The 24,960-nt window shown below is 44.7% G+C and overlaps 1 protein-coding gene and 1 long non-coding RNA gene across 2 annotated transcripts; one reads left to right on the forward strand and one right to left on the reverse strand.

The window, feature by feature from the left end:
• Positions 1–2,898: 2,898 nt before the first annotated feature.
• Positions 2,899–5,427, reverse strand: LOC123330944. Its single transcript, XR_006547238.2, has 2 exons — positions 4,142–5,427; positions 2,899–3,148 (listed from the first exon to the last, which is right to left on the reverse strand). It is a non-coding gene; the product is annotated as an uncharacterized LOC123330944 (long non-coding RNA).
• A 16-nt stretch (positions 5,428–5,443) lies between these two features.
• On the forward strand, positions 5,444–24,960 carry DNASE1L3 (deoxyribonuclease 1 like 3). The gene is made up of 8 exons (XM_006041381.4): positions 5,444–5,727; positions 10,093–10,181; positions 13,329–13,418; positions 13,978–14,090; positions 16,601–16,713; positions 19,293–19,450; positions 24,375–24,471; positions 24,782–24,960. The coding sequence occupies exons 1-8, from the start codon at positions 5,587–5,589 to the stop codon at positions 24,896–24,898; spliced, it is 918 nt and encodes a 305-aa protein (XP_006041443.2). The 5' UTR covers positions 5,444–5,586; the 3' UTR covers positions 24,899–24,960.

The raw sequence follows: 24,960 nt of genomic DNA on the forward strand, positions 1-24,960 counted from the left end.
TCTCCAATGTCATCCTTCCCAAGTGTGCCCACTGAGTGCACAGATCTGCAGATCCCAGGAGCAGGCTCAGCGTGAGTTGAATGAGGAAGAATCATAAAAATGCAAGGTTGGATCTTGTCTTTAAGATTTTGATACTTTGATCATTATAGATGTATCTGCATTAATTTGAATAATTCTTAAAATTAATTATTCAAAACAATGCATAAAATATTATTTATCTTGATTACTGAGTTGTTCGGCACCCCCTTAAAGTTTGCACCCAAGCCAGTGCCTCATTTGCCTCACGCTAGCCCCACCCTGGTGAATCTAACCCACTAATTCCAATACCACCAGCTCAGAGTTTGCAACTGGTCACATGAGGTCTGGAGTTAATGGACCATTTTATACCCACATGATCTGGCAAAGGGAATTAGTCCTGAGAACCTGAATTCCTGCCTTTTATGTCACTTCACTATCAGCAACTGGGGCCTGACTTCTTTATCTCTAGGTCTCAGTATTCCCATCTGTTAAGTGGGAATGGCAATCCTTTATCTGCACAGTTTGTTCTGAAGATAGAGTATCATCCTAATAGAATACCCCTAAGGGCCAGACACTGTGCTGAGTCTTCCCTTTAGCTATAAACTCACAAAATCTTTACAGCTCTAATATGTAAGAGCTATAATCATCCCCATTTTCAAAAGTGAGGAAATGGGCACAGAGAGGTTTAGACACTTGCCTGAGGTTGAACAGCTATAAATGAAATGATGCATGCTTTAACCTCCAGCATTCTCAACATAGGGTGATCTCCTTTGTGGGATCACCTTTGTGGGAGCATTTGGCAATGTCTGGAGACATGTTTGCTTGTCGTGACTCCGGGTGGGGGGGTGTACTACTGCCATCTAGCGGATAGAGGCTAAGAATGAGATTAAACATCCTATAATGCACGGGGCAGTCCCCACAACACTGAACTTTTTGGCCTCCGATAGCATTAGTACCAAGGGTGAGAATCCTGCTCCACTCTGCTCGCAAGGTCAGGGAGTTATGTGATAATTTAGCACCCAGTGCTCTGAGAAAGGCAGATGGTATGGAGTGGTTGCTGTTATTATTTCTTTTGTCTCAGTGGCCTGGGGTCTCCCTTGGTTATCCAGGGACCTGAGTTACCCTGGCTCAAAACCCTCCCATGGGTGGTAGAGAAGCTAGGCTCCAGAGTCAGTCAGAGGATTATATCATGCATTCAGCAAAGGCTTACTGAGCATCTGCTACATGCCCAGTCCTGTCCCAGGCAGCACAGACACATGAAGGTGTCCCTGCCTGTGAGAACTGTCGGGGGTGGGGTGGAGAGACAACAGACAACACACACGCTCATAGGTAATAATACATCGTCACAGATACCATGAAGCAAAGACCTGTGTTCCATGAAAGAGAATAAGAGGGAAGCTCCTCATGGGCTGAGGGGGGCCAGGGAGAGAATGGCATTTAAGCTGAGACTGAGAGGTAGAAGGAAGGAAGAGCCCTGCAGATGGAGGGAACAGCTGTGCAAAGGCCCAGCGGCGGGAACTGAAAGCCAGGCAGTGTGAGGGGAGGCCAGCGGGGGAAGAAAATAAGAGGATGTGACCTTGAAGGGGTGAGTAGGTAGAAGCCACCACAAGGAGTTTGGTCTTTATGTCAAACAAAGAGCCTTTGAAGGGTTCTAGTCAGAGCACTGACTGCCTTCTGAGAGCAACCTGCTTGAGGTCCAGACACAGCCTGGTGTGGAAGACGCTGTGTGAGGTCCAAACCAGAGCCTGCTTCACCAGTTGGAAACCATCATACAAAGGTGTGATCTGTCACAGTTATGCAACCTTACATAAAATGCACGCTTCCTGCCCCAATCCCCAGGCTGGTTGTGAAACATAATGACTGGAGCAGTCTGCATGCTATACGAGATCATTACTAGGACACACTCCTTATTACACACGGAATGGCATTAGTCACTGGAAACACCTGTTTTTGAGTCACGAGGATGTCACCTGCCAAGAGTAAAAACTTTCCCACTGGCGCCTCTTTTCTTTTTTGCTGCTTTTGGATAACTTGACTTGTGACACTTTCACCCCCCCTGGAATCCCCATGTTGCCTTCCTCAAACTCTAAGGCGTCCTTTGTCTCCACTGACTCCCGCCCCACCAGCACCCATGGTGAATGGCCGTGGCTGCCGGTGGTGTCTGGGGCCACGTGTCTCATCCTCCGATCCTCACATCTGCCCATTCACATGACACATGTGCAAATCTTCAGTAGGGTCTATTGACAAGGACTAGAGCTTAAGTCTTTGAAGGAATCCGATCGTCCCTTCTCAATTAGGATGGTGCTTCCCAACGTGGATGGAGCTCAAGATACTAAAAGGAGTTATGTGAATAAAGGGTTCCATGGACAATAAATTCAGGACATACTGTTCCAACATAGTTAAGCAGCTTTGTTCCAGCTTTGCAGGACTTTTTAGGACATTTAATATGCTAACGTGTATTATAAATCTCCAAGGAGGGATATATATATATCCTTTTTTTTCAGGAGCATCTATACCCTACTGCTTGGAAGTACAAGCACAGGAAATGTCATCCATAGCCACTGAATAGCAGAAGGAAGGACACCTCAGAGTGTTCAGTGTGGGTCAGGCCAGTGTCTGCCTTTCTTTCCAGGCTCCAGGCTTCTGGAAGAGACAGTCTCAAACTTCCACTTCCCAACACTGGAGCCCAGCAGAAGGAAAAGCAGAGGGTCTCTGCTGTGCCTGGTCACCAGTGCAGCTTTGTCACTCCAGCCCCTCATATTTATCAGGAACTCCTGGGGTTGGCTGAGAGTCATCTGAGGCTAAGCTGACCCAGAAGGGCATGTTGGCATGGGCACTGTTTAATCGACTTAAAAGAATAAAGAGCTTTTTAGCACTTTGTCTAATTACTAAACAAGTACATGCTTTTATTTAAAAAAGAAAATTCAAACAGTACCCAAGGGTATACAATAAAACCTGGAAGTTCTCTTTTTCCTCCTCACAGCCCCTGACCTACAGGTTTCCTATTGAGTTTGGTGTGCCTGGTTTGGTGGGGGAGAATGCTGGTCTGGAGTGAGAACGAGTAGGACCAAATCGCAGCTTTGCCACATGCTAGCTGTGTATCTTCGAACACAAGCCTCAGTTTGCTCACCTGCAAAACAGAGGGACCATGGTAAGGGTCTGGGGAAGCATGTAATGAGATGAAACAGAAGGTACTCAGCGAAGCCCCGCACTTACCCTGATTCAGTTAAATTTGATTCAAGATTTTACTACCAGATACTTTTTTTAAAAAGTTCAAGTGCTAATTACAAAAAGGGGTCAAACTCTTCATCTGTTCATCTGATTTTTTTTGACGTCCTTAAGGGCAGCATCTATATAGAGAAACCATTATTCAGAGGTTCCTTTATTTTTCAAATTAATATTCAAATTATCAAAGTTAAAAAAGGCAAAAACATTAATTTACTCTCTGATCCTATAGGTTAGGTTACTTTTGATGCTGAGAATGAACACCTTTCCCAGGACCCTGGCAGGGTGATTACTGCCTTAGACAATGTCATGCTTTTAAGTTCGACATATAAAGGTTTTTTATTTCATTGATAAGTCCAGCTAAGATTCCCAGGTAAAATACATGCTGCCTAACTAAATTTGAATTATCTAAAATTCAAATTGATTTAGTGCTCTGTATTTTTATTTGCTAAGTCTGGCAACTCTATATCCAACAAACTTAAATAATTACCTCTAAGGGGTTATAGACCCATTTACAAACATTTTAAACTTCTTTTATACATCTATTTCCTTGTAAAGTTCTTCAGTTATCCAAATAAAAAAAAAGCCACCCTTTTTAACACCAAATAATCCTAATACATTCAACTTATAAAACACTGTTAACCCAGAATTCTTATAAATGTTCCAGAACTGTACAGAAACTTAGGAAGGTTTCAAATAAGAGTTACAAATCTAAATACATTCCCTCAATTGCACATTTTATGTTGCAGTTACAAGACTGCCAGTTTAATAGGTTAAAATCTTTTATATGTTACAAGGTCATAAAATACCACATATGTAGAAATTCCTTCTTGAAAGACACAAAAAACTGTACCCACTGAATTCTCAACCTTCCTCTGGTCGGAAGATACCCACTCACCAAGGAGGACAATCACCACCAGCTTTTCACCAGAGATTCAACCAGGCTTAAGGTCTGGACTGTGGCCAACGGGGAGATTAACATCCCCACCAGTTCAGGAAGTCATTATTTCCTTCCACGTATTCAACACTTTGGGATTATCTCCTTAGAACGCCTGGGTGTGCTTGGCTAGTGATTTGGCCAGGATGCTGACTGGATGCATGTTGGTGATACTTGCACGCTCTTCCCTGTGACTATGATCACACGCCCATCACTTCAAGAGGGAGTGGTCTGGAGATCCCAACACTGCCTTCAACTTATTACTTCCTCTCTTCACAGAAGACTTTTCCATGTCAAAGTCTGCAAATCCTACCTTGGTTTATAAATTGACTGGATTTTGTACTTTTTTGTTTTTCAGATCTTCTCATCTTCCTGCCCAAATCTCTAAAAGCCATTTTGTTGTTGTTGTTTAGTCACTAAGTCGGGTCCAACTTTCTGCAACGCCATGGATTGTAGCCTGCCAGACTCCTCTGTCCATGGATTTTCCCAGGCAAAATTACTGGAGTGGTTGCCTTTTCCTTCTCCAGGGGATCTTCCTGACCCAGGGATCCAACCCACATCTCTTGCATGGCAGGCAGATTCTTTACCAGTAGGAAGACACCAGGGAAGCCCCAAGAGCCATTTTACTTGGACTGAAATCCTACAGTTCTTGCAAAACCTTCCTTTCACGGGGCCACACAACTCTAACAAACATTAACTAATATCAGATTGAATCATGGCTTAACTCTGTCCTTTCAGTCCAAAGACTGACCCATCCAGCAGATCTGCAACTGCTTTTCTGGCAATACAGTGCTAGTATTTGGTGTGTTAAATTGTATATAGCAAAACTTGCCTTAAAAATTATGTTATTCAAACCAGACTTGACTTTAATTAACGCCCATCAGAGCTGTTGGCGAGCTGGAATCTGGGTGTGTCCAGGGACAGCTAGCTGCCAAATCCCCAAACCTGGCAGAATTCCCCACTGTCTCCTGCCTCCTTGTCCTCCCACCCACACACAGAAGGCTCCACACCCCAGGTGCTCTCTGGGGTGGACCATTTCCGAGTTCATCAGTTTCCAGGAGAAGGGATATGGTATGCGATCACAGCAGAAAGGACCAGATGTCAGGGCTGGCTTCCTGCTGGTTTAAGAGTGACTGCAGAGACTGATGCCTAGATTAAGCGGACCAGTTTCCTCATCCAAGTGACAAAAACAGGGGATCCTAAAAACTAGCTCATTTCCTTCATTCTCTTGGGGAATGAAACGCATGATCTTCAGTTCCTCAGAGAAGTGAAAGCAGCAACAAGGAATCCAGTAATTCTTGTTATCAGCAAGCTTTACAAGTCAGCAGAGTCTGAGCAGGTGGCCCAGAGCCAGCTCTCCAGACACCGCTACCCTCTCTCCGAGCCCTGAAGTCAGGGGAGCCACGATGCCTCTGCCGCTGGCCTGCCTGCTGCTTCTCCTCCTCTCCACCCACAGTGCCCTGGCCCTCAAGATCTGCTCCTTCAATGTGAGGTCCTTTGGGGAATCCAAGAAGGCAAACTGTAATGCCATGGACGTCATTGTGAAGGTGAGCCCATTTTCCTGTTAGAAGGACTGCTGGATACCCCTCACGCTTTCTCTAAAGCTTTCGGACTTTTAAGAGACGCAAGAGTTGTTTAACTGAAGTTAGCCCCTAGGGTGAAGGAAGCTTGTGCACTCTCTCCCTCCCCTCCACTCCTCTCCCTTTCTTTTTCCTTCTCTCCCCCTACAGCCATCAATCTTTTTCCAACTCCCAAGTCTAATCTTTCTCCCCACTTAGCTAAGACTTCCCTTGGGTAATCTGATCAATGTCTTGAGACTCTGTTCACATTCTTCTGGTGTCAGTTGATTCTCTTTATCCTATGCTGGCTGCTGCTGCTGCTAAGTCGCTTCGGTCATTTCCGACTCTGTGTGACCCCATAGACAGCAGCCCACCAGGCTCCCCCGTCCCTGGGATTCTCCAGGCAAGAACACTGGAGTGGGTTGCCATTTCCTTCTCCAATGCATGAAAGTGAAAAGTCAAAGTGAAGTCGCTCAGTCGTGTCTGACTCTTAGCGACCCCATGGACTGCAGCCTACCAGGCTCCTCCGTCCATGGGATTTTCCAGTCAAGAATACTGGAGTGGGGTGTCATTGCCTTCTCCACTTTATCCTATAGGTTAATTTATTTTTGATGCTGGGGCTGAAACCCTTCCCAAGACTCTGGGTTTTATTACCTTAGAAACCCCAGAGACACCACATTTTGGTGGGAGCACCAGGGGCCCTGGGCTCACCTTTCACCAGGCAGCCAGGTGCACCAGCTCTGCCAGTCCCTTCGCCCTGAGCCCCTCAGCGCCTTTCAGTAAGATGGTCCTCACACAACCTGGCCGGCATGCAGGGTTACTGTGAAAGTGTAATGAGTCTACAGTGAGAGCTCACACTGACAGAGCCTTTGCAGAGCCCACTCTGTGCCAGTCACTGTATTAGGCATTTTATATTAAGACAGCTTATTTAACTTAAGCCATGATCACATCTGTCACGTCTTCATAAACACTATCACCTCCTCACCTACAATTTCTTACCCATCAGTTTTTTTTTGTAAAATAACATCTTAATTTTTTAAATTAGGACTGTAATTTTTTAAATTATAAACTTATATTTTACAAATTAATTGTATTACACTAAAAATAGTCAATATGGACTATTTTGAAAATACAGAAACATATAAAGAAGTAACCTATCACTTAAAGGTAACAGTTGTTGGCACTTGGGTAACTTTGTTGCAGATGTTTTTCTATCCAAAAATAATACATAAACATGCATCTATTTTGCAGCATGGAGATACCCTATTCTGCTTTTATATAAGAAGCATTTCATATGTTGTTAATATTCTTTTAAAACACAACTTTTAATGCCTTATGCTGCGTTTCCAACGTGTTTCATTCAACGCTTCTCTATCTGGGGATGCTTAGGATATTTCCAGTTTTTCTGTTGCAATACATCTTCCTCTTTGATCTGCATAAGTAATAATAAGGGCTTCCCAGGTGGCTCAGTAGTAAAGAATCCATCTGCCAAGAAGCAGATGTGGGTTCAGTTCCTGGGTTAGGAAGATCCCCAAGAGAAGGAAATGGCAACTCACTCCAGTATTCTTGCCTGGGAAATCCCATACAGTAATAATAATAATAACAACATTTTGTTGTTTGCCTCCTACATGGCTGGCCCTGTTCTAAGTATTCATTTATCCTCCAACAATCCTGTGAGGGAATGACTTTATGCCAATTTACAGATAAGGAAACAGATGCAGAGTAGTAGCAGGAACTTTTTTACAGTGGAAGACATTCCTCAAAGTGAGAAAACTAGATCAAAGTATTAATACATTTCCCTGGTGGCTCAGATGGTAAAGAATCTGCCCACAGTACAGAAGATGCAGGTTCAATCCCTAGGTTGGGAAGATCTCCTGAAGACAGGATCTTCTACCCACTCCAGTATTCTTGCCTGGAAAATTCCATGGACAGAAGAGCCTAGAGGGCTACAGTCCATGGGGTCGCAGAGTCAGACACAACTGAGTGACTAACATTTTCTTTCACTTTTCATATACATATTCTAAAGTGCTTTCCAGAAAGATCTGACAGTGGTTAAGTGACTAAATCAGGAGGCTGGCTGGGAGAACAGCACCCAGCTCTCCTTGGTGAACCCTACAAGTCTGACGCCATGATATGCAAGCCTGTTGATGGAACGATGCAGACTCTGACATAGTCTTACTCCTCTGTCACTACACTGATATATCTTCAGCCCCTGGGACTTCTTAATGGCACCAGGCCAGTGTCGGTGGCCCTCTCTGCTCTGCCCTTTATAGAGAGGAAACTAGAATATGTATGTGCTCTGGAAATAGGACCAGTGGCATAATCCCCCTGCTCCGTGTTTCTGGAAGTGATGTGAAAAGACAAAATGAATACTGAGGATGCTCTGTCCTTGACAACCAAATTCCAGCCCACTAGAATTCCATACAAAGGAAGATCCCAGTGGCCTCCAGTGGGTGTTGACACCCTGGTCCTCAGCTTACTGCTCATTCTGAAGGGGACCCTCCTGTATTCTTTACCCACTGAGTTCTTCTTTTTTCTTTTTTTAGCCACTCCCTATGGCAGGCATTTGGGATCTTAGTTCCCTGACAAGGGGTCGAACCTGTGACCCCTGCAGAGGAAGCACAGAGTTCTAACCACTAGACCACCAGGAAAGTCCCCACAATGAATTATTTCTTGCCTCTCAGGGCTTGTTCAAAAGTATCCTCCATGGAGCCTTCCCTGATCCTCTGGGCAGATGTAGCTAATTATTCCTCAACACTCTCATAGGCCTGACTTGTATTTAGCACAACTGTCTCTGGTCTCTCACTGTAGCTAGTTCTTTCCATTTGTCTTTTTCACTGATAATGAGTCTTTGACGGAGGGAGTACATTTTAATAGTACTGCATGGTGGGAAAAGGCAATGGCACCCCACTCCAGTACTCTTGCCTGGAAAATCCCATGGACGGAGGAACCTGGTAGGCTGCAGTCCATGGGGGTCGCTAAGAGTCGGACACGGCTGAGTGACTTCACTGTCAATTTTCACTTTCATGCATTGGAGAAGGAAATGGCAACCTGCTCCAGTGTTCTTGCCTGGAGAATCCCAGGGACGGGGGAGCCTGGTGGGCTGCTGTCTATGGGGTCGCACAGAGTCAGACATGACTGAAGCGACTTAGCAGCAGCAGCAGCATGGTGGGTTTTGCAGTCATGTGAACCTGACTTCACATCCTACTCTTATCACCTATACTGGCTTCACGACTTTAGTCACTCAGTCACTCTGAGCTTGGTTTCCTCCCATGCTTAATGAGTTCAGAATCATAGCTGTCTCAGAGCTGGTGAGGCTCTGAGTAGGCTCACAATAAATGTTAACTCTTACAATTATTATAATTGTACTTCTTCATTTCTGCAGTATCCAGCCTGGTATTCTTTACTTACTAAGGCCTTAATAGATATATTTATTATTATTATTGTAATTATTCAAACAAAGCCAACTTGCAGGACTTACAGGGATCATGCACTTTTGGTCTGGATTCTGGTTGCCTAGGTTCACATTCTGGCTCAGCCACTTTCTAGCTGGGTGATTCTGGATAGTATCTCAGCTTTCCCAGAAAGAACCTCAGGCTCTTTGTCTTTACAATGTGTATCATAATAGTACTTACCTCAGTGAGTGAGTGAAGTCGCTCAGTCGTGTCCGACTCTTTGTGACCCCATGGACTGTAGCCTACCATGCTCAGGCCGTCCATCATTTATTTCAGAGAAGAGGATAGTTAATTTAACAAAGCACCCAATCTGATACTTAAAACATAGTAAGTGCCCCCCAAATAATAAAACAATCAATCTAATCGAAAAATGGGCAGACAATCTAAACAGATATTTCTCTAAAGAAGACATACAGATGGCCAATGTTGCTAATTATTAGAGAAATGCAAATCAAAACTACACTCTAGTCAGAATGGCCATCATTAAAAGGTCAACAAATAGCAAATGCTAGAAAGGATGTGGAGAAAAGGGAACCCTGTGACATTGTTGGTGGCTCAGATGGTAAAGAATCTGCCTGCAGTGTGGGAGACCCAGGCTTAATCCCAGGGTTCGATCCCCTGGAGAAGGGAATGGCAACCCCCTCCAGTATTCTTGCCTAGAGAATTTCATGGATAGAGGAACCTGCTGGGCTGCAGCCCATGGAGTAGCAAAGAGTGGTACACAGCTGAGCGACTACAACTTTCACTTTCATATGTATAACTGACTCGCGGCGCTGTACAGCAGAAATTACCACCACACTGTAAATCAACTACAATGAAAAAAGAGTAAGTGCCCAATAAAAGGTTTCATTATTTGTAGTAAATGGCCTCACATCCCCGGGGAATTCTCTCTCTGCAGGTCATCAAACGCTGTGATATCATACTCCTGATGGAAATCAAGGACAGCAGCAACAGGATCTGCCCCACGCTGATGGAGAAGCTAAACGGGTAAAGACGGGGCCCTGGACCCTCTGCCGGCTCAAAGCCAGGTGCAAGGATCTGCAAACCTCCTGGGAACTGAAACTAGTGTGAGCACCAGCACGGGCCCAGACCACGAGGTCACGTGACCCATGCTGCCCGGGCTTTCAACTCTATTAACTGTGGCCCTGAGAGTTTTCAACCAGCTAGTTTTAATATGATAAAACAAAAGAGGGAAATGGGTGAGGAATCAGGACTGAGAGAAACGAAACACACTAGAAGCTGAGCTGAAGTACTGTTACAAAGAAAAGACTGAGTGCAAATATGAAAACATGATATGCCCACGGGCTGGAATATTACACTGCGATTAAATGTCATGGTTACTACAGGGTAGGTTAGAGCTAAATATTCCAGCATGTAAAGTTGGCTACAGTACACGGCAAAAAGTAAGTCCAGAACTATACGTAGAAGAGCCCATTTTAGTAATCACACTACGTCATTCATGAATAAGGCTGTGGCTGAGTTTGCATGGGCATAAAAGAAAGACAGGAAGGATGTGCTCAACAGTTGAGAGTGGTTACTTCCAGGGCGTGGTGGGTATGACTGGAGGACCACTTGGAAGGAGGGTGTGAAGAAATGGGAAACATTTGCTTTTCATTTTATATACCTCTGTCAGTTCAGTTCAGTTCAGTCACTCAATTGTGTCTGGCTCTTTGCAACCCCGTGGACATATACCCCATGGACATAAACCTCTGTATGATTTGAGTATTTTACAAAGTCTGAATTTGATGATTTGATCTGAATTTTTGAGTATTTTACAAAAAGTCTGAAGCCTGAGAGAAACAGCCTTCGATGCTCTCCTTCACAGAGCGAGGCCCTTGGGCTGATGGCAGCCACCCCTCTCTGGGCCTCAGTTTCTCATCTGAGAGTCCAGACTTGGAGCAGAGCATCTCCTTTTTAGCCTCGCAGGTCTGCTCTTGACAATGACAGAGGGGATGAAGCCCAGGCGCTAGGCACCTCCACTCAGCTCAGACCACGTGGGCTTGGATTCTGGCTTGGCTATGACCTTGGGCAAGTTACTGAACCTCATTGTACCTCATTTCCCCCATCTATAAATAAAGCTAATAATAGAACTCATCTTCCTGGGATGTGGTGATAATTAAACCGAATCATGCATGTAAATGGTTAAGCTGTGCCTGGTATGGAGCAGTGGCAACTAAGTGCTGGGATGTTCATCACTAGTAGAAGTAACGGGATGCATGTAATGGCAAGTGATGATCCAGAGGCCTGCAGGAAACAGCGACTGATGACTGCAACCGCACCATACAGGCCGGCATCCCGTCAATCCGTGTGTGTGTGTGCTGTCTCATTCGCTCCTCACAACAGCTCTGTGGAGCAGGTTCTCCCATTGCCTCCCTTATAGCTGAGGGACCGAGGCACAGACAGCAAGGATCTGCCACGGTAACCCAGCCAGTAAATAGCCAAACCCATCTTTGTACCTGGGTGGTGTCTGACTCCAAGCCAGTGCTCTGGTCTGAGTTCCCTCAGCCTTCTTTGAAGTGGCCCGGGCCAGTGTTCAGAAGTATGGGGGACCGAGGGGACGGGGGTTACAGGCACCACCTGCAGCTGGTCTGGATTAAGCCCTCCCACCCTCAGTGGTCTCAGTTCTCCCCGCCCTCCCTAGACTGTGCTGTGGACTCCAAGCAGAGCCAGGCCTGTGTGTCTCTTAATTCTCTGTAAGCCAGGAAGGGCCTTCATCACTTCATAGCCGAGTCATTGCAAGCAGTTTGCCAACCCAGGACTTGGCAGGCTAGATTTAGAACAGAGCCAGTCTTTCCAAATTAGAAGCCCAGCGGAATCCACTGTCTGCGCTCCTGGGGCCCCCATAGCCAGATCTGCCTTAGAATATTAATTTCCAGGAATTTCTGAGGGCTCTAAGTTGGCCCCTAAAAGCCCCCTCTAGTTTCTCCCAATGGAACCTGAGAATATGCCACAGCTTAGACATACCCCAGATCTTCTAGAGGGAAGGTGAAGTAGACTCTACCCAGGGTGGAGTTATCAGCAGGTTTGGCACACACATGTGAGTCAAGTCTTCCTGATAAGGGTGAGGCAGAGGATCAATGGGACTTTATGACTGTATCCTCAGCCCCCAGAACAGTAACAATAGCCATTTGGAATCACAGTTTCAGGACTCTTGAGAAAAATGCCTGGGGGTTTTCAGAGCAGAAAAGAAATGTCCAAAAAAAATCTTAGTAGGTCAGCCATAAAAAGGAATGCACTTGAGTCAGTTCTTATGAGGTGGATGAACCTAGAACCTATTATACAGAGTGAAGTGAGTCAGAAAGAGAAAGATGAATACTGTATTCTAACACATATATACAGAATCTAGAAAATTTAATTACAGAGCAACAATGGAGAAACAGACATAGAGAATAGATTTACGGACATGGGGAGAGGGGAGGAGAGGGTAAGATGTAAGGAAAGAGAAAAAAGGAAACTTACGATAGCCAATGGGAATTTGCTGTATGGCTCAGGAAACTCAAACAGGGACTCTGTATCAACCTAGAGGGGTGGAAGACAGGAGGGAGCTTCAAAAGGGAGGGGATATATGTCTACCTAAGGCTGATTAATGTTGAGGTTTGACAGAAAACAGCAAAATTCTATAAAGCAATTATTCTTCAATAAAAAAATAAATATAATTTACAAAAAGTCTTAGTAGGAATCCTGCATATGCTAAATGCTCAGGAGTAACCTGGTGAAGTTAATTCTACCAGGAAGTATGAGGTGCAGTCCAGCCATGGGCCAGAACAACCTTCGGGGCTGACTGTGGCCTGAATCTTCTATGGTCTCAGTGATGTCCTGTACCTGTCTTCAGGTATAGGACAAAGCAGGTGGATTTGGGGGTGAGCAGGATCTCAATTCAAATCCCAGCTCTGTACTTGCAGACTATAAAAATGGAGTAATAATAGTACTCCTCTTATCAGGACAAGAAATAACGGCAGGTGTCACATTCCCAGTCAGTGGTGGCCCTTCTTATGAGACTCAAAGGTTATAATGAACAGAAGCCCTTCTACATGATGCCATTGGGCATACGGAAGCCCATTGGAGGGAGGGGAACCTAGGCAGAGAGAAATGTTTGTTCTTTAAGATGCAATGTAAAATCTTTTTGTTTTCCAGAAATTCAAGAAGAGGCATTACATACAACTATGTGATTAGCACTCGCCTTGGAAGAAACACATATAAAGAACAGTATGCCTTTCTCTATAAGTAAGTATAAATTATGCTTCCCGGAACATGGTTTACTTATCAATATGACCGTGAATGGAATAAAAATCTTTTCCTCAAAACCAAATTTAGATGTCAAACCAGCTCTCAATATCGATCAAATTACTGAGCTGTTAAAAAGTGGGGCTGATGGAAAGGATAATATTAACTCTTCAAAACTAATTTGCTGGATGACTTGGTGACCTGGTCAGGAAAGTCAAAGAGTTCTTTATCCCCCATGGTCAAGTCCTGGCAGGGGACGGAAACATGAATTGCCCAGCATGTCTGCTCTGGGACATCACATTCTCATTTTCTTCCTACTAATAATTTCTGCTGAGTCTGACCTTTAAGTTTTGAGTTCCCCAGATACTCAGTTCCCCAAGGGCTCTGGCCCTTGAGGAGACTGACTGAGCCTTGTCCTCAGGTAAAAGATCCCTTCTGGCACTCAACTCTGCAGGGGAGGCCAATAAAGCTGTGGGAACACTTGTCTCTGCTTCTTCAAAGAAGTAACAAGAAAGCCAACTCATCTAGGAGGACTGTCTTTTTTTGTTTTTTCTTCCAGAGAAAAGCTAGTGTCTGTAAGACAAAGCTACCTCTACCATGACTATCAGGCTGGAGACGCAGATGTGTTTTCCAGGGAACCCTTTGTGGTCTGGTTCCAGTCACCCTACACCGGTGAGACCCACAGGCCCCTCTCACTCCTCACTTCCCCAGCCCATGAATGGGCAGCAGCCCTGAGTTGTGAGCTGTGGTCCCAGGGTTTATGCAGCATCTTTAGAGAGGCATTTCGCTTGAGATGAACATTAAGGGCTCCTAACACTTGAATGCGGAGGACACAGTATAGTTTGATGACACCAGGCTGGCTGCTTAGAATGCCACAGCTCAAGACTTCCTTGTCCTAGAAGCCACTTTCTGGAATCAATAATAACCTTACTCTTACCTGGTAAGAGTAACCTTTGGAGCGTTTAGGCTGATGGCAATTATTTAGAAAAATCCCCCAGTCCCAATCAAGGACAGCTGCTCCTTCATTTGAAAACTCTGAACACTGGCCAACGAAGATGATCTCCCAACCTAGAGCCACACTGCCCCTCCAGTAATCACAGAGCCATCTCCCCCACAGACTGGGGGAAGAGAGGAAATCTAAAAGATTGCACCCTGATCTCTGACAACAATAGTACTTGTATTAGTCACTAACAATTATTCATCCGTGATGAACGCCAGGTTCCTCTCATCCTTGCAACACCCAACAAGATAGCAACTAGGATTGTCTCTGCTTTACGATGGAGGAAGTTGAGGTTCAAATAGATGGAGTCACACCCCCAAGCTCATCCAGCAGTTATTGAAGTGGACAAGCCAGGGCTGTAACACAAACTGCCATCTCAGGAGCCCACGGTTTTAACCACCATGCAATACTCAACAGAAAGTCAATAATTACTTTGATTTGTAGACTGGAACTATAGAGAATCAGATCTTTTTTTCAATACCCACTACATGGGTACTGGACAAGACAGAAAAGGTCCCTGTCCTTGTGCAGCAGGGGAGACAGATAATAACTAAATAGTCAGAGCTGTACGTATGAACATCTATATTGACATCACACAAATGTTAACATCTTCAACTATGAAGTTAACTATTTCTGCACAGGGTTAATAGCTCAGAACAGAGTATTTTAGGAAAACAAACATGGAAGAACAGCAGGAGATTTTCAGTAGGAAACAAACAAAAAACTGAGAAGGAGGTGAGGGCTACTGAGGAACCAGAAATGCCTTTCAGAGAGGACATTAAATAATCGTTTTTGTCACGCACATGATTCACATTCAGCTGACCTGGCAGCGTTAGGAGAGGCCCTTCCCACCAAACGATTCTTCTTTGAGAGCGTACTCAACCTTCGTGAACTGCTGAACAGACCTGTTTGTCTGGAGCTTCCCCCCTTCCCTACTACCCTCCCCCCGCAACACCCACCCCCGCTGGGATGGCACCACAGCTCTGCCATGTTTGGAGTTTTGTCTCCATCTGAACAAGCAAATGTCTTTATGTCCCCTCTGTTTGGGATTAAAGAGGAAGGAGTTCGCCATTTATCTATCTTTTCTTCCTTCATTTATTCTCTCAATCGTTCATTCATGAGTTCAATCAACAAACATTTCTGAGCACCTCCAACGTGCCAGGCATGGTGCTAGGTTCTGGAGCCAAGAGGGTGAACAAGAAGATAAGCCTGCCTTCAGGGAGCTTAGGTTCCAGTGGGCCAAGCAGGTAATTTCAGAGCATGAAGGCAGTAAGCAGGGCTTACTGAATAGCAGGGTAAGGGGCCACCTTAGACAGGGCAACTGGGGGACACCTCCCCGGAGGTGACAATGGCTCTGACCAGAAGAAGCAGTCACAGATTGTTGGTGGAAAGGCATTCTGGCGGCAGGGCACAGTGAGCACCCAAGCTCAGGAGCAGGAAAGGAGTTGGGATGTTCATGGGCCCAAAAAGAGGCAGGGGAGTGGGGAGGAGGAGGGAGGAGCAGTGTAAGAGACAGGCTACTGAAGCAGGGCAGGTCTTGGAGGCAGGCTGCTGGTCTGATGGACTTCCACTGTGGGACTTGAGCAGGGATTGCCTCATAGAACGCAGCTCCTGAGAAGAGAGGGCCCTCAGGTGCAGACCAAGGGAGAGCCTGAGGAGGCGGCATTCAGAAAGACACCACCTCCTCACTCAGGCTCCCTCAGCCCCTCCTGCTGGGGAGGCCCACAAAGGGCCACTCTGCTTTTTAAATAAAATTGTTCAGGCTTTTTTTCCCCCCCTCTTCTAATTACAAAAGGAGTATAAACTGAAAACTCTTAATATTTTTTATTTAGAAAAAGTTTTTTTTCCTTAGTATAAAGTCAAACAGGCTTAATGGTTTTTAAAAAATAGAAAATACAAGGCATTTTTTTTAAAAATGAGAAAATAAAAATACCCACAATGCCAGTGAGGAACACTGTCTACCAGCTTTCTCTTAGTCAGGAAGGGCAACTGGGAGAAAAGAGGCTTTGGTGTGCTGAAAATGGCAACCTAATGACCATAAGGTTATTTAAATCTCGACCACTGGACCTTCTGGAAATGGGGGGCCCTAGATGACACAAGGGTACAGCCTGTTTCCCTGAAGCAGTGTTCATGGAATCTTGACAAGGAAATGTGTGACCTCTGCCTCTTTCCTGTTCCTCAGCTGTCAAGGACTTCGTGATTGTCCCCCTGCACACCACCCCTGAGACATCCATTAGAGAGATTGATGAGCTGGCTGATGTCTACACAGATGTGAAACGTCGATGGAATGCAGAGGTGATGACCCTCTATGTCTGCTGAATTCCCATCTAGCAGGGGCAGAATCTGGTTCCTGAGAGGGGATGAGCAATTCTGAGGGAGGGTGAGGAGGCAGGGTCTGTGCAGACGACCACCACTTGAGAGCTTCATTTTAGGCCTTCAAATGTGCCTGGGTACGCTCCCTGTGGTCTTGGGAAATTCACACCCTGCTCCACTAATAATGGCTGCCAACATTCACTGAGCAAATGAATAGCTGGTGCCAGGCACTATGCTACAGCTGGACATGGATAAGTTTACTTAATCCTCCCAATAGCCAGATGAGGTAACGACTTTGATCATTCCAACTTCACAACTGAGAACAGTGAGACAAAGAGATGTCAGAAATCTTTCAGTTACAAGTGACAGAATCCCAAAATGGCTCATGAAAAGAAAGAGCAATTCATTGGTTAAAGGCAGAGTTGGACAAGGCAATCAGGGCTTGTCTTGTCTCTCTCCACTCTCCATCTCTTAGCCTCCCATTCCCCTGGTGGGCTCCATTTTCAGGCTGTCTCCACCCATATGATGGCAAGATAGTCACCAGCAGTTTCTAAAGCAACTGACAAGTTTTCTCTCCCACAATGGAACAAATACACTGGGATGGAGTCTCACTGACTAAGTCTGGATCACATGTTCATCCCTGAACCAATCACTGATCAGGTGGTTGAGATGCTCTGATTGGTTAAGTCTGTGTCAGTTCCACACCAACTTCACGGACCAAGGTAGAAGAGGAAGATGGTTTCTCAAAGAAACTAGGGGTGCTTTCACAGAGGGGAATAACAATATGTCCACCACCCATCTTGGCCTCAATTATTTCCTCATCTGGAAAACAGCGGTAGCACCCCACCCTCCACCCCCAGACGCTGTGAGGTGTATGAAAGTGTGTGGCACATATGGAAATGATCCAGAGGGCTCTTCCTCATTCTTCTTTCTCCTTTTAAGATGTGACTCCAATGACACAATCCCTCCACCTCAGTTCTGCTGCTCAAAGTGCAAAATCAGTCCAATACAGTGTGGACACGGAGCTGGGTCATTGTGCATGCAGGGGTGTGTTCCACTGCTGTTTTGTAAAAGGCAGGGTATGAGAAACACTCACTTGTTTCTAAATTATAAATTCCATTCACTCATTTGGCAAGAATTTATGGAGCATCTGTTAAATGCCAGGTACAGGGGAGGCCTCAGTGGTACAAAAGTGACCTAGAGGGGAAACTCTTGTGCTGAGCGAGGGAGGGGCTTTCAGGGAGGCTGATTTGGATTCAGTCCTTAACTTCACCACTTGAACTTCCAAGTCGAGTAGCCTACAGCAGGTCACTATATCCTCTACTCTTTCCACAGAGGACAAAGGTCCCTTCTACCTCTTAGTGCTTATTGTCAGATTTAAAATAAACTTTATCAAATAATTAATGTTTGGCCTGGCACACAGGATGTGCTCAGGAAATCATGCCTACATAAATAGAAGCTGCCTGACACTCCAGTTAAGGATGACATCCTGTCTCAACTGCATCCCCCAGTCTCAGGGAAAACCATGATACCCAAGGTCAAAGAAAAATGTTTTTGAAGAAAACTCTGTGGTCAGCAATAGCACCAAACAATAGCACTAACAAGGAAATCTGTTTCCTCTCATAAGAATACTAAAATTCTGTTTCAAAAGCCCTACAAGAGAAATCACTTCCAAGATAGAAGACTCTGATGGTGGCGTTAGGGCAGAGGTGGACAACTCATTCTATCAGCCCCTCCCCGTAAGCCTTTTCTCACCTCCTCAATAGGCAAAATTCCCACGAAGAGTTAAGTTCCCAGCTTCAAAACAAGAGAGGAAAGAGCACTGCCAAATACATCACCTGAGTTCACTTTTCCTTTCTTGGAAACAAAAGGCATGGATCCATTCAGATGTTTATACCCACAGAGACAAAAGATGTGAGGGAATAACTGAGCTGTGTTCTTTCATCTTTAATCTGTACTCCCAATTGGAGTGACTCGGTGATTAAGAACAGGAGGGAGCAGCTACAGCAAATATCCTTCTTCCCATTAAGAACATCCTTCCTTGTCATACTCACCCATCCAATACTCATCAGAACTGTGGCTCGGTTTTAAACTGTGGCCTCTTCTTTTAAAAAACAAAAAGAAATTAAGACCCTATATTAGTCTGCTTGGGCTGCCATAACAAAGTCCCAAAGACTGAGTGGTTTAAACAGCAAAAATTTCTGTCCTCACAGTTCTGGAGGCTGGATGTTCAAGACCAGAGTGGCAGCAGGGTTTGGCTTTCTCCTTGGTCTTCCCTCTGTGTCCACGTCTTAATCTCTTTTTATAAGGACACAAGTCGTATCAGAGTAGGCCCACCCCATATGTAACCTCATTCTATCTGTATTAACTCTTTAAAGGTCATCTGCAAATACAGTCTGAGATACTGGGGGCCAGAACATATGAATCTGGGGGGACACATTTAGCTGATAACTGAACTAATCATTTACTGGGTGTGCAAGGTGGAGTCCCTGCTACCAGTTCTGCATAAAAGTGTTAGACAACAATGCCTACAGAAGACAGTTACAAATCCTGTCTTTCAGAATTTCATTTTCATGGGTGACTTCAATGCTGGCTGCAGCTACGTCCCCAAGAAGGCCTGGAAGGACATCCGCCTGAGGATGGACCCCAAGTTCGTTTGGCTGATCGGGGACCAAGAGGACACCACGGTCAAGAAGAGCACAAACTGTGCCTATGACAGGTAGGAGGCACCTGCCAGACCACCATGAGCCCACACAGTGCCTGGTGCGCCTTGGGAAAGGCGGCTCCTCCCGGGCAGGTGACGCTCCTGCTTGGAGAGCTGAGCTGCTCTGACTTTAGGCCCCTCCACTGGGTACTTTTTGAAGCATGCATAGTGAATGGCCATATATGGTGGCCTTAAACACACAGCTTAGCAGTGGCAAGAGCGGGCTTTGCTGTTGGACGGGCCTGGATTCAAATTCTGTCTCTACCACTTAGTAAGTCAGGGACCAAGAGAGCTAAGCTCTTTGTGTCTTTGTTCCCTTAGTGGTAAAACAGAGACTATATTAAACATGAGGTTTAAACAAAGTAAAATGTATAAATCTTATAAATCTTCTAACACAGGATCTGGAATATAGTTAAGCGCTCAATATATTCACTGGCTGTTAAGTACTACATCACAAAGTCATACTGCAATTTATTCATTCAATTCTCTGTCACTGGGCATATTAGGTCATTGCCAAGGGTTTGCTATTAAAAGCAAAGCGTAATGAACCATATATATATATATATGCATTTTGTATTTATGATTTCCTCACGATAAAAGTCTAAAAATGAGAGTAGTTACTGCAAGATAATTTATACTTCTAATGCTTTACCATACACTGGGGGTGGGGGAGGGGTGGATGGGCTGCACTGTGCTGCTTGCAGGATCTAAGTTCCCTGACCGGGGATTGAACCTGGGCCACGGCAGTAAAAGCACTGGGTCCTAACCACTGGACTGCCAGGGAATTCCTATGCTGTCCTGTGCTAAGTTGCTTAGTTGTGTTCGACTCTTTGCAACTCCATGGATTGTAGCTCGCCAGGTTCGTTTGTCCATGGGATTCTCCAGGCAAGAATACTAGAGTGGGTTGCCATCCCCCTCCTCCAAGGGGATCTTCCTGACCCAGGGATTGAACCCAGGTCTCCTGTATTGAGGTGGATCTGCAATCTGGATCTGCAATCCTTTACCATTCTAAATGCAAATATATACATCTAAATAATAGCATTCTTTAGTATTTATAAACTCTCCTTGGAGATTTTCAATCAGCTTTCAATGTTGCTCCTTAAGTTAGAAAGTGAGGAAGGACCTGAAGTGTGGGAACATTCATGACTGGCCCATCCACAGCAGAAACCACGGATGGGGAAGTCCCGAGGAGCCCTGGTCCTCAGAGTGGTTGCTATTCCCCGAGCTCAGCAAGCCACCAAGGAAGCATGATGTGGCCCAGAGGACAGTTCGTTCTTCTCTAGTTTTAAGTTCTGACTTTCATTTTCATCCCATGACCTCCTTTGTACCTCTAAGAGCTTTGAGGGCCAGTGTGCCTTCTGCTGACTTCATCATTCCAGCTTCCCTAAATGAAAACAGCCCTGGCCCTGGGAAAAGCAGAACCAAGGTGGGGAGTCACAGGAGACTGAGCGGCCTGGGTACTGCCCCCTCCATCCTATTATGAGGGGCTACCTCAAAGCTGGTTGAAAGGGGTCGCTTGTTCCCTCACCCACTTGCATATGCCAGCTGTGTGGCCTTGGCAGGTTAAGTCCCTTCTGTGGTCCCATTTCTCTTCCCTGGCAGAGGAAAGGGAGGTGACTGAAAGTAATGCCACAGAAGAACAGTGCATCCCAGGAAAAGATAGATTAGATGGGGCAGAGGAGCAGGTCAAAAAAGATGTTTACTAAAGGACTCCCAGATTTTTTTTAATTGTATTTTTTTAACATTTATTTTCATTTATTTATTTATTTGGCTGCCCTGGATCTTAGCTGCAATACGCAGGATCTTCGATCTTCGCTGTAGCATGTGGGATTTTGTGTGTGTGTGTGTGGCATGCAAGCTCTTAGTTGCGGCACGTGGGATCTGGTTCTCTGACCAGGGATCGAACCCAGGCCCCCTGAGTCTTAGCCAGTGCACCCCAAGGGAGGTCCCCAAAGGACCTCCAGTTTTACGCACTTGTATGCCAAAGGATGACAGGATTACATGATTTTTTAAACATTACTTTCTTGTTTCGGTGCTCTGAATTTTTTGTGTTTTCCGTAACAGTATATATCTCTTATGGTTTGTAAAGAGGCATAAAGGGAGAAGATGAACTGGCCTCATGGCAGTCTTTGCTCTGTGTGCTGGTGGACACGCCAAGATGCTCAGAGCCGGCTGGGCACTGGAGCAGCCTCAGGAAGCTTAGTGGGATCCCCTGACTCGCCTGCACACAAAACCAACACAAGTCCAAAATAGGGGAGCCCTAACTATGCTGTTCTTCACACTCTGGGTCTGAAAGGACGGCTTCAAGAAATCTCCGCCTGAATGCCAAGAGTTTACTTATGGAGACGAGGTCAAAATTAGCCAGGTGGTGTTGGTAGCCAACAAAGGAAACCAGGTCAGCTGGCTAGAATCGGGGCAGGCTCAGTGGACAGTCATGGGCGGGCAGTCCGGCCCAGGCTGTCCCTCTTCAGCCAGTTGGTTACGGCCATGAAGACCCTAACCACGTCACCACATTTGAGGTATATCGGACTCCGCTTAACCACCACTTTCCTATTCTCTGTCAGCACTGCAAAGCGACAGTACTATACTCTTTTTTCTCTGTATTACTCTTTAAATCTATTCCATTTTTACTGAAATAAAATTAATTTCAAGAGAAAATTTGACAAAACTGAAGGCAAGGAAACAGCATTACTTGTCATCAATCAAAAAATAATTGTAAAAGTAAGCCCAATGAAAACCAAAAAATGTTAAATTATGCCTTCATTCTCTTGTCAGCAGAATACTCTGTCAGATGAAATAGGAGCGTAGGGAAATATTAAAGATAGGCCAGGACCTTTTTCTATAATTGAATCAGGAAAAATGAAAATAACTGCAAAGGAAACATCTTTCAGTACTCCAGCCATTGCTATGTGCCAAGATGTCCATATCTCTTCCGCTGCCAGGGCTCCTGCTTGGACAGGGGACACTGTCCTGGTGCCCACAGGCCACAGCAGGGATGACCCCGTGTTTCAGCCACAGGTGCTGTGCTGAGGGTCTTCGTCAGGGAGGGGGAAATGCCCCCTTCAACCCCACTTGAGTTCTTGTGGCTGGACTGACAATAAAGTTGGCACAATACTGATTAATAGGAGAAAAAGAAACAAATCTCAATTTGTACACACAGAGGTCTTATAGAAATGGGACCTAAGAAGTGGTCAAGTTGCAGAAATATCTCTTTTGACCCACCTCCTAGAGTAATGAAAACAAAAACAAGAATAAGCAAGTGGAATCTAATTAAACGTAAAAGCTTTTGCACAGCAAAGGAAACCATAAACAAAACAAAGAAAACAAAACCTAAAACAGAACAAAATGAGACAACAAAATGAGAATGGGAGAAAATATTTGCAAACAAAGTGACTGACAAGGGATTAATCTGCAAAATATGCAAACAGCTCATGTAGCTCTATGTCAAAGAAACAAATCAAAAAATGGGCAGAAGATCTCAATAGACATTTCTCCAAAGAAGACATACAAATGGCCAAAAAGCACATGAAAAGATGCTCAACATCACTAACTTTCAGAGAAATGCAAGCCAAAACTACAATGAAGTATTCACTTCACAAGGGTCAGAATGGCCATCATCAAAAAGTCTACAAATAATAAATACTGGAGAGCGTATTGAGAAAAGGGAACTCTCCACTGTTGGTGGGAAAGTAAATTGGTACAACCACTATGGAGAACAGTATGGATGCTCCCTAAAACACTACAGATAGAACTACCATATGATCCAACAATTCCATTCCTGGGCATATATCCAGACAAAACTGTGATCCTAAAGGATATGTGCACTCCAATGTTCATTGCAGCTTTGTTTACAAAAGCCAAGTCACGGAAGCAACCTGAATGTCCATTGTCAGAGGAACACATAAAGAAGATGTGGTATATATAATATACACAATGGAGTATTACCCAGCCATACGCAGTGAAATAATGCCATTTGCAGCAACACGGGTGGACCTAGAGATTATTAAGTGAAGTAAACCAGACAAAGACAAATATCATATGAATATTCCACTCATGTGGAATCTAATTAAAAAAGTAAAGATACAAATGAACTTATTAACAAAATAGAAACAGACTTACAGATCTCTAAAAGAAACTTATTGTTACCAAAGGGGAAATGTGGGAGACAGGGATAAATCACTTGCTTGGAATGAACACACACGCTGCTGTAAGACAGATACCCAATGAGGAACTACCGCACAGTGCAGGGAACTCTACTCAATATTCTGCGATAACCTGTAAGAGACTAGAATCTAAAAGGAATGAATATATGTATATGTGTAACTGAATCACTTTGCTGTGTACCTGAAATTAACACAACACTGGAAATCAAATGCACTCCAATAAAACTAAATTTTTTTTACAGTGGTCAAAACAGAAGGCTTTTTTATAATTTTTAGACAAAGAACAACAAATTTGCAAGGAATTGAAAGGACAAAAAACTCAGGTTTGGGTGCTCAATTAGTGAAGAATTTAAACAGTGTTGGCTTGGGGGTAGTCAATTAAATACGTAACAAAGTTTGTTTATACATAAGTGTTGGCCTGAATTCCCTATTTCTGGAGATAAGGGTGCCTGTCCTTCCTTCTACCCCCAGATTCAGGGAGTGTACCATTCAGGGGAGGTTTATTTCCTGCTTTCAAGGAGACAGAAAGGAGTGTTCCTCTTACATTAGCTGTTTCTTAAGTAATTTTAATTCAAAATAATCATATGCAATTGTGGCCTATTTTGGGGGTGGCCTATTCTGAGCTTCAGCACAAGCTAAAACCAGGGCTGGACTTTTGAACTCCATGTGAAAGGGCCAAGCAGTTCAGTCATTCCAGAGGTCAAGCAAGAAGCCTGGTTTGATCTCAGATAACAACAGGGTGGATTAATGGGATTCTTTTCTCTTTCCTTCTCCAGGATCGTGCTTAGAGGACAAGAGATTGTCAACTCTGTTGTTCCTCAATCAAACCTCGTCTTTGACTTCCAGAAAGCTCACGGGTTGTCTGAATCGAAGGTACAGCTGTCATCTCATCTTTCTGTGCCACTGTCCTGGGAAGATGGGTTGGTGTCACCCAGCGATGGTTTAAGTCACCAATGGAGACCTGACCCTGGGCCACTGGGCCTTGTGTCTCAAAGCCTGTGATTCCATGACTTGAAGACCTGCCTCAATTTCTGATTGATCTGGTCCAGGGATGATGCTCCCAGTGTGTGTTCCTTTGGGTGACTAGGGGCATTTCATTCTCAGCCTCCCTCAGCTTGAATTCATTTGTCACTAAAATCAAGGTGTCTCCTAATTCCCAAATATATCTCCCTTTTCTCTACAGGCCCTGGATGTCAGTGACCACTTTCCAGTTGAATTTAAACTTCGGTCTTCGAGGGCCTTCATCAACAGCAAAAAATCTGTTTCTTCAAAGAAGAAAAAAAAGGCCAGTCATGCCTAGATACAAGGGTTCCATTTTTATTAACTATTTCTTGCCTCTAAATAAAGCAGCTCCAACAGGTA

Source organism: Bubalus bubalis, chromosome 21, assembly GCF_019923935.1.
Source record: "Bubalus bubalis isolate 160015118507 breed Murrah chromosome 21, NDDB_SH_1, whole genome shotgun sequence".
NCBI classification, from domain to species: Eukaryota; Metazoa; Chordata; class Mammalia; order Artiodactyla; family Bovidae; genus Bubalus; species Bubalus bubalis.

Coding starts and splice junctions, on each gene's coding strand:
- DNASE1L3 (XM_006041381.4), top strand. CDS start 5,587: ATGCCTCTGCCGCTGGCCTGCCTGCTGCTTCTCCTCCTCTCCACCCAC. Junction 10,182..13,328: donor CTGATGGAGAAGCTAAACGG/GTAAAGACGGGG, acceptor TTTGTTTTCCAG/AAATTCAAGAAGAGGCATTA. Junction 13,419..13,977: donor CAGTATGCCTTTCTCTATAA/GTAAGTATAAAT, acceptor TTTTTCTTCCAG/AGAAAAGCTAGTGTCTGTAA.